The 10544-nt window shown below is 40.0% G+C and overlaps 1 protein-coding gene across 2 annotated transcripts in view; it reads right to left on the bottom strand.

Annotated features, from left to right (window-relative positions):
* Nucleotides 1–220: 220 nt before the first annotated feature.
* The window catches only part of LOC128696274 (fibroblast growth factor receptor 1), a 223160-nt gene continuing 212836 nt past the window's right edge, over nt 221–10544 (bottom strand). For both annotated transcript variants that reach the window (XM_070084760.1, XM_070084761.1), the window contains 2 exons: nt 9162–9336; nt 221–8490 (listed from right to left, as the gene is read on the bottom strand). In XM_070084760.1, coding sequence (XP_069940861.1) covers nt 8306–8490; nt 9162–9336 — 360 coding nt within the window. In that variant the 3' untranslated portion in view covers nt 221–8305. The remainder of the gene's footprint in view (nt 8491–9161; nt 9337–10544) is intronic.

The following is a 10544-nucleotide window of genomic DNA, read 5'->3' as shown; positions in this document are numbered from 1 at the left end:
TTCACTGTGACTCTCACTAGGGTATACACAGGAGGTGAGACGTGAAGGTTTCAGAAAATTACTCCACGTAGTCTTGTAGACTCGTATAAGCTATAATTACAAGAGAAGGATATACATATATTATATATATATATATATATATATATATATATATATATATATATATATATATATATATATATATATATATATATATATATATATATATATATAAACAGCCAGTGGGAAATGATTAATGCACTTGAGGATGTGGCTATTTAAGAGAACTGCAAGTTCTGGCTTGTGTTTTGTTTGTTTGGCTATGACTTGAGTGGCTTTGTGTATATATAAGTCAGGAGAGGCGGAACAAAGAGATATTTATTTGAATAAGACCCGTGTCAGGAGATTTTTCCCTGATAAATATATAACCTAACATACTGGAACAGAGGACGTTAAGACGACAGAGACGGAGCTGAAAACTTTGGAGAGCTCAGAGGCGACCAGCGTGACCTCTCTGTATCCCTGAAACATGTATTGTGCCTTATTTCTGCCAGTGTCATAAATTTTGTGGCAAAACTATTTCCATCCCAGTGTATATTGTGTTTCCGTGATACAACTATCCTTATATGGAAATAATCTAAGAAAACCCTTCGTTCTAATTGTTCTATTTTGTGAAATAATGGTATTGAATCCAAAGATTTTAAGATATGGGTAGTATAGAAAAAGTTTAGGATCATAATACGTATTTCTGAGATGGAATAATTAGTGGTAATTACTGTTGTATATGTCGGCTGTCAGGTGGAAGTTGACCAGCCAGTTATAGTAACGTAATAATCACCCCTACAATTTTCTTTCCTTGTACTTATACATTTTTTCACATTTTTTTTGTGCTTGTCCTCTGGATTCGTGTTTATTAACTATCGGCAAATCCTCTTCTATGATCACTTCTTAACCGTCTTCGCTCATCGTGATCCTCCACTGCCACTTTCTCTCACTTTCCTCTTATTCCTCCAACCTTCCTTCGGGACCTACTCTACAACAAGAGCACTTTAACTCTACCTTGTCCTCTACATTATACTTAGCTTCTCACTCAGTTCACAAAGTGAAAGCCCAGGTTCAACTCCATGAAGCTTTATTTCAATGCTTGAAAATATCAACAGTTTTGTGAACTAAATGTATCGGTTACGACTTTTCTTTCGCTACCTCTATATTCAGACTTGATAAAAAATGATTACTGCTACTACGTGATGCCGAGAACTTCTGAATAATTACTCAATAATCAGAATCATTAATCATGAATCAAATATCATGAATAGCGAATTGGTTATCAGGAATCCAGTAAATTGAATCATTCCTGTTGGTGAGACTTTGTCTTCCATCTGCTAGGTTGGCAGTTCTAATCTTTGTACTACATTCACTATTTTTTTTTACTTTCACGCAGACGTGTGTTGTGATGAGTGTTCCTTGTGAAGAACCAATTAGCTTGCAACACATACCTTGAGTGTTGCAGAAATGCATCTATCAGCTGGTGTTGCAGCCTCGTTCGCCGACTCTGGCTATTATAGGAAGTATCAAGCGGTATTCTTATAACTAATACAAACCCTGATGTTCTGGAAGTATGGCTGATAATTAAAACGAATGACGTGTAGTATATTTAGTCATGTACATGATTTCGCATTATCCGATATATAACACTCAGATGTGATGTCTAAGAGGCATTCCAAATTCCCATTCTCTCTCTCTTTCGCTCCCTTTGATATTTACCTCTTTACACACATACACACACACATACACACACTTAAATATTTAAGGCGAAACTCACAGGAAGACAGACAGCCAATAAAGGGAGTTTTCTGTTTTTTCGGTACATGAGAATTAAAGGGAGACATGACATAAAGATTCGTCTCTACTTTTTCTATATACACGAGAGACTGTGGACTCCTTGTAAACGACTATTGTATTTGTACATGGTATACAATCATACGTGTCACTGACCATTACATCAGTGTTAACATTATCACTCTACATACATATATGTATATATATATTACAGTGAAGAACATCCTTATCCTCTGAACAGAAGAGAGATATCCATATTTTCTAAATATCCTGTAGCTATATTTCTAACGAAATTTAAATGTGTGTTAAAACAGCAACTGTTTCGAAATGTATTAATAAACATTTGATAGAGAAATAACTAACACAATGTCAGAAGTTTGTGGAAAGTCTCGTGGTGGCTGTTGTTAAGTATTACAAAGCAAAAGACTCACGTTAATAGTGAGTGTTAATTTTACATCATACCTGGGTAAGTTAACAGTGCCAGTCTACATTCAAGGATTAAATTAACAAGGTTTGTTTTACTTGGTTTACCTGGTTCGATTAACAGCTTGTTAGTTTAAACGTTTTTTTTTTTTTGCAACTATAACGTAACCTGTTGGTAAATAATCCACAGGGGATCAGCGCTTGCCATGGGTGCATTAATAATAATAATATATAGGAAACTGAAATTAATGACAACGTTTCGTTCGGACTTCGACCATCACTAGCCACCTAAGTTAATGGTCCACGTCAGACCGAAACGTCAACATTGGTTTGTCTCCTCTGTGTGTGTGTTATTTACATATTGTTCCAGTTACGGTTTTGTATTTTTTTCTACTTTAGGTATGCAGTGCGATAAAAAATATTGCTACTTCACTAAGTTTAACTTACTCTTTCAAAGTAACATAGAAACTTTTCTCTTTTATAAACATTAAGTTATATTAGGAAGTTCAAGATAGTTTTAACTTTCTTATTTTCAAAGTTTTTCAGTATATATTTTTTAAAGTGCGTCTGATGGTACTGATTCGGGATGAATCAGTACCATTAGACGCATCATGATACGCACTGATTCAGCATGAATCAGTACCATCAGACGCATCATGATGCGTACTGTTTCGGGATGAATCAGTACCATCATGAACACGTGTATTTCCGCCTTAAGATTTTCTACGGATCATTTCTATAGATTATTCTGTATTAGATATGATTTTCCAAATACTTGTTCCTTACCACCTATTCTTCCTATATGTATCTCTAAAGTTCCTATCATTCATATTTGCAAAACTGAGGTTTAGAGTTGTCCTCCACTTCTTCATCCAAGTCATTCCACTACTCAGCCAACACGAGGCTTAAAAAATATTTCCCAATTTATGTTCTACATTTTTTTCCTCCATTGCGCCCATTTCCCTGCCTGCAGTCTGGTTATACTCGCCCTTTCACTTGATTATCTTAAATGTTGTTATGTTTCCCCTGGGTCTTATATTTTTTTAAAGCCCAGGGGATATTAATTTCAAATATTTTAGTTTGTGTGTGTGTGTGTGTGTGTGTGTGTACGTACGTACCTATTTGCGGTTGCAGGAGTCGAGTCACAGTTACTGGTTCCACCTCTTCGCTGGTAGCTACTAGATCCGCTCTCGCGCTGCTCCATGAGTTGTATCGTATATCTTCTTAAAGCTGTATATGGATCCTGCCTCCAGATTGTTCCATTTCCTGACAACTTTATGACTGACGAAATACAACCTAACATCTGTGACTCATCTGAATCTTCAACTTCCGGTTGTGACCCCTTGTTGTTGTGTCCCCTCTGAAATATCCTATCCCTAGCCATCTTGTCAATTCCTTTCAGTATTTTGTCTTTATCATGTCCTCCAATGTCGTCAGGTCTTTTTCCCTTAACCTCTCGTCGTAGGAGATGCCCCTTAGTTAAGGGACTAGTCTTGTTGCAAACCTTTGCCCTTTCTCTAATTCCTTGACGTGCTTGACACAGGTGTGGGTTCCATACTGGTGCTGCATATTCCAATACAGACTTGACGTACTCTTTGTACAGAGACTTGAACGATTCCTTACTAAGGTGTCGAAACGCTATTCTTAGGTTGTGTGTATGTGTACTCACCAAGTACTCACCTAGTTGTGGTTGCGGGGGTTGAGTCACAGCTGTGTGTGTGTGTGTGTGTGTGTGTGTGTGTGTGTGTGTATGTGTATGTGTGTGTGTGTGTGTGTGTGTGTGTGTGTGTGTGTGTGTGTGTGTGTGTGTGTGTACTCACCTAGTTGAGGTTGCAGGGGTCGAGTCCGAGCTCCTGGCCCCGCCTCTTCTCTGGTCGCTACTAGGTCACTCTCCCTGAACCATGAGCTTTATCATACCTCTGCTTAAAGCTATGTATGGATCCTGCCTCCACTACATCGCTTCCCAAACTATTCCACTTACTGACTACTCTGTGGCTGAAGAATTACTCCCTAATATCCCTGTGATTCATCTGTGTCTTCAACTTCCAACTGTGTCCCCTTGTTACTGTGTCCAATCTCTGGAACATCCTGTCATTGTCCACCTTGTCAATTCCTCTCAGTATTTTGTATGTCGTTATCATGTCCCCCCTATCTCTCCTGTCCTCCAGTGTCGTCAGGTTGATTTCCCTCAACCTCTCCTCTTAGGACATACCTCTTAGCTCTGGGACTAGTCTTACTGCAAACCTTTGCACTTTCTCTAGTGTGTGTGTGTGTGTGTGTGTGTGTGTGTGTGTGTGTGTGTGTGTGTGTGTGTGTGTGTGTGCTCACCTAATTGTACTCACCTAATTGTGGTTGCAGGGGTCGAGACTCAGCTCCTGGCCCCGCCTCTTCACTGATCGCTACTGGATCCTCTCTCTCTCTGCTTCCTGAGCTTTGTCATACCTCTTCTTAAAACTATGTATGGTTCCTGCCTCCACTACTTCACTTGCTAGGCTATTCCACTTCCTGACAACTCTATGACTGAAGAAATACTTCCTAACGTCCCTGTGACTCGCCTGAGTCTTCAGCTTCCAGTTGTGACCCCTTGTCCCTGTGTCCCCTCTCTGGAACATCCTATCTCTGTCCACCTTGTCTATTCCCCGCAGTATCTTGTATGTCGTTATCATGTCTCCCCTGACCCTTCTGTCCTCCAGTGTCGTCAGTCCGATTTCCCTTAACCTTTCCTCGTATGACATTCCCTTGAGCTCTGGGACTAGCCTTGTTGCAAACCTTTGCACTTTCTCTAACTTCTTGACGTGCTTGACCAGTTGTGGGTTCCAGACTGGTGCTGCATACTCCAGTATGGGCCTAACATACACAGTGTACAGTGTCTTGAACGATTCCTTATTAAGGTATCGGAACACTATTCTCAGGTTTGCCAGGCGCCCGTATGCTGCATCGGTGTGTGTGTGTGTGTGTGTGTGTGTGTGTGTGTGTACTTGTTATGACGTCAGAAGTGATCCCTACCTAACACCTGCGCAGATAAAATATGTTCCACACGATAATACAGTGTTATAAAAAATATATAAAATGACGAGTTTCCGAGCTGCAAAAGTCGCCAAAATGTACGAAGCTTCAGGGCAAGAGATTTATGTGCAATAATTACTCCCGAGACAGAAACCGTAACGTTCTCTGCTTCCAGGAAAAAAAACTATTTATGGACCCTAGGTAATTAGGAGGAGCGTCCTTAGACACACAGGTGACACGCCTCGAGGAAGCTGATGGGAACTGTCAGTCCTTTGTTGACCTCGGAGGTGAAGGTAGCCGTCAGTTTACTGGTAATTTCGAAGGCTTTTATATGCTGAAGGGACTCCGACTTGGACTTGATAAGATTCCTACAGAATCTTCTCAACGACAGAGATCATCTTGCGTGTTCGAGGAGGATGAGTTAGTCCTTACAGCTTATCATTTTCCGCCAAAGAACTGTTTGACGCCCTATGATGAGAGATGCTGTTGATGGCTACTCTCGAGGAAGCTGTATGGAGTATTTTGAGGTAATTCAAAATGTTATCTAATTGAAGAATAGTCAAAGCTAACTCCTTTATTATCGTCATATATCTTCCGTTATTTACATCATCTAGAGTTTGAATGATTGTTGATTTAAAAAAATATTTGCGTGTGTGAGAACCTACACATCTGACTCGATACACCTATAAGATGTATCATTACTGACAAGCTGTGAAATAAAGACACGAATCCATCACTGACGACATAAATTAGGAATCGTTTCGCCCGCTGAGGGGCGACTGACCTAATAAACAGTTTTATCTTTCACCGTAACTTTCCCACTGATATGTCTGGCCATCTTAGCCCTGAAGCTTACCTATATTTGCAGTATTTTAAGTTTACTGTAGATTTAAATCACTACTCTTATATTCAGAGTAGCTTAAATTAATGTAATCTATAAACGAAGTATTCTATCAGTACTGTTACAGTGTAATGGTTAGGTTATTAATAACTTGAATTTGATCGTAATGCTTGGAAACTAGACTAAAACGATAGCTTGTCATGATCGCTGTATATGATAATTCTAGCCGCCTACCTAAAAGCCCAGTCGATTATTAGTATCATATTCTCTGATAAACATTGAACCCGCGGGGCCCATTCCGTGCATCAAACCTCAGTTAAACCTCTCAAACTTGATATTTTTGTTTTGAACTCGCATTCTTCTCATATTTTTATTTCTAAATCGTTGTTTCTTAATTTGTCTCGCGTTGTTGTTCACTGACACACTTGTGTTTCTGATAAGAAAATATACGTTAGTCTTCAAATAATTTGCTGAACCATTCCTAACGCTAAGGATTTTTTTTTTTATTCCCAAATCCTTAGATGAACAGTTCCCGATGAGGAATATTTCTTTTGATTCCCGAATCATCCGCGATTCTTTCATCACACTATTTAACGTTTTAGTATTCTTGTGCAAAAATACTAACTAATTGACCTGAGAGGATTATGTAAGGGTAAAATCGCAGAAAAAATTGTATAGAAAATATAAACATCCTAAATTCGCTGTTCGTAAATTTAATATTAATTGTCTGTAAGCATAATCAGTAAATTTCTAATACTTCAGGATAAAAACATCTGTTAATACATGAATGTTTCTCTTCGGTTCACTACATACAACATGTACAAAAAAATATATACAGTTACTTTACAGAATTTTAGTTGTATATTTTAAAAAAATTTAAGTCTGAAAGGCCTTATAGAAAAAATATAAAGAGGGGGAAAGGGAAGGTTTGCGGGGAAATGGGTGAGAAGAAAGAGGATTTGATGACCGGAAGTCTTCCAGCACATGATGACCAGAAGACCAACAATTAAAGATCAGAGATCCTTCAACAACTGAAGCCCGGAAGTTGCAACACCTACAGGGCGTCACATTTCCATCTTCTCACTTTGATGGACTGAGGTAATGAGGTCCGACCTGTCTGTTTGATGTTGGAACCGCGGACTGAGATTGCTCCCGTTCGTTTCATTTCCAAATCACGGGATGACAGCGGCTCATTCCGTTTGATGTTCGCGGTAACAGGATCAAGTTGACCGAATCTATAAACCCCCGAACCAGGTGTCAAAGTTGAGCCTGTGAAGTGTTTGGAATTGAGATTAAACTATTCGTCTATTTTGTGATGCTCTTGGATTGCAATAATTTCCAACTGAGGTGGTTTTGACTTGAATAAATAAGTTACTGAATCTATTCAGTCTGCATCATTTCACAATATTATCTTAGAGTTTGAACATTGTGCTATAGATTAGGGATTTACATATAACCCATAAATTAGTAAAAATAAATACGTTCACGGGATTGTTTTTAAATAAGATTATAAATAATAAAATGTTGAAGGAAAAAGAGCACTGTTTATTATAACAGAGAAAACTTGCAGCTTACGTTTTTAGCATCAGGAAAGTTAAAGGATTAAGTTTTCCCCGTTTTTGTGCGTATTTATATACAAATGCGAACAAAAGTTCCCTTATCTGTGAATACTAATTCTGAAGACGAGCTGAAATGGTTTCTTGAGTTATTTCACCTCATTTCCTCGTCAGGTTAGCTTTTCAGGAAGAACTGGAAAATAGAGAGCATGCAGAGGTAATGATTTGGCGAAGAGATACACAACGCATGATGAGAGCTAACCAGCAGACGGTAGTACGAAGCTACAGAAGAAAACGAGTACAACAAAATAAAAGGTAAAACACTGAACCTTTGCTGACCAGATTGTCATCAAGTATACAGCCATTTGTTGGTTGTTTTTACACATAACTGCGACTCAACAGTACGGCATACGTCTGTTCTCTAATTGGATATATAGCTAACTACTGGCACTCTCGGCCGTGGTGTTTGTTAATAGCACTCTCAGCCGTGTGTCTGGCACTGGCACTCTCTGCTGTGTCTGGCACCGGCGCTCTCTGCCTTGTGTCTGGCACTGAGTGGCTACTGCTCCCTCCTTGTAATCCGCCTTCAAGCTCGAGCCCCTCTCCCGGGTGCCACGAAGCGAGTACGCAGCCGCCGACAAGGTGCGATTGGTCCTGTCTCTTATCTGTTGGTGAAAAGAGTGAAAAGGGAGAGCGAGAGACACGAGGAGATAAAGAAGAATAAAGAGGTGGCATGGGGCGTGTGAGAGACAGCGGCGAGGGTGCAGCAGGCGGTGACGAGGGCTGGAGACAGCAGAAGGCTGATGCCGCTGCTGGTGGTAGTCTGCATGGCTGCTGGGGTCTCGCCTGCAGAACACAAAAGCACTTTAAATTGCTTTGTTAATTTGTTAGTTTTGCAGATTTAAAGTCTGTCAACTGAAAGTGCGTCATTAAGGCCGCAAATCACTTGTTCACTCATATCAGGAATGCTGTAATCCATTAGGCAAAAAGTAAATTCTCAGCTTATAATCACTGAGAGTTGTACATCTGTGGATATATCATGATACATATACCTCACAGTGTATGTACAGTGAGACGTACTTCTCGGTGTATATACACCGAGACATACAATTTCCAGTGTAAACACACTGAAAGATATACAGGTAACATGAAACACGTATAATCTACCTGGGCTGGGTATACTGCAGGTAATCATCATTATTAACACTGCCCACAGCTCATTTCATAATGCTGAATTACTGCTACAACTTTAATTACTGAACATGTTATTACTGGGATCTACGTATAAATATTTTTCATAATATTAAACCTTTACTGAAATGCGCCAACTAAATCTTTACATCTAAAGGTATGAGCAATGGTAGCCCATATGAGAGAGAGAAAGAGAGAGAAGAAAGAGTAGAAAGATAAAAGAGAGACAGGAGAGAGAGAGAGAGAGAGAGAGAGAGAGAGAGAGAGAGAGAGAGAGCAGAATGGCTCTTTCACTGCCAATACAGCAAAAATCTTTCTCGTCTTACTCTTTAGAACATGGACATCAATGGAGATCTTCTGGGCGTTGGAAGGCTTGCAGGAATACTTGCCGGAGTCCCAGACGGTGGCGTTGTGGACGAGCAAGGAGGAGCGAGTGGTGTCTCCCTTGTGTACAGTCCTCACTTTGATCTCTCGTCCCTCGCGAGAACCATAGTTCACCAGCTGTAGGACAAGAAGAAATGGATATTTGTCAGCTAGTTTGGTTAGTTGTGGGGAAAAGGACGAAGGTCTAGCAACTAAATACACTTTTTGATAGAAATTAACTTGAGAGTGTGGCGAAAAGTAGTTGGATATTTCAGCGGAAAGTTGTTGGATATTTTGGAGAAAAGTGGCCCTGTATTTTGGTGAAAGGTGGTTTTCTATTTTTATGAAAACTGAATATAAATTTTAGTGAAAGGTGGTCCAAATTTCTGGTGAAAAGTAACCCTAAATTATGGCGAAAAATCTCGGGGAAAAGAAACTTCAAATTTGGGTAAAAAGTTAAGATAAGATAAGATAAGATAAGATTTCGTTCGGATTTTTAACCCCGGAGGGTTAGCCACCCAGGATAACCCAAGAAAGTCAGTGCGTCATCGAGGACTGTCTAACTTATTTCCATTGGGGTCCTTAATCTTGTCCCCCAGGATGCGACCCACACCAGTAGACTAACACCCAGGTACCTATTTGCTGCTAGGTGAACAGGACAACAGGTGTAAGGAAACATGTCGAAATGTTTCCACCCGCCGGGAATCGAACCCGGGCCCTCCGTGTGTGAAGCGGGAGCTTTAGCCACCAGGCTAAAGAGTGGAAAAAAATATCAGGAGTATGACAGGGGAGCTGTTTTGAAATCGTGCTAATAACATTTATAGCAGACGTTACTTAATGGTCTTCAAAGATTATTCGTTACATTTATATTCCATTCATACGAAGCGCTACACCGTGTAGATCATTCATTGTAAGGAGTTGTGGATACTTGATCCTCCGTCTGCCAGCTGCAAGACAGATACGCTACCAAACCGTACTAATTCATGTTTTTTTTTTTTTGTAGAAATTTCAAAATATATCACGACAAGGGAGAACGTAAATATACAAACCGTCAATCCCCGGAGACAATGCTCAATGTTGGTACCGGCGGTATTAGCTGGCCAATATTGAAGGGAACAATGATAAAACGTACACACACACACACACACACACACACACACACACACACACACACACACACACACACACACACACACACACACACACACACACACACACTTATGACTCAGATGAGTCATAGGGATGTTAGGAAGTGTTTCTTCAGCCTTAGGTTTGTCAGGAAGTAGAACAATCTCCCCTCTTGCAGCAGGGAGAGAGTGGACCTAGTAGCGACTAGCAAAGAGGCG

The sequence above is a fragment of the Cherax quadricarinatus genome, chromosome 14, assembly GCF_038502225.1.
Source record: "Cherax quadricarinatus isolate ZL_2023a chromosome 14, ASM3850222v1, whole genome shotgun sequence".
Classification (NCBI taxonomy): domain Eukaryota; kingdom Metazoa; phylum Arthropoda; class Malacostraca; order Decapoda; family Parastacidae; genus Cherax; species Cherax quadricarinatus.
This window is presented reverse-complemented; position numbering and strand designations above follow the sequence as displayed.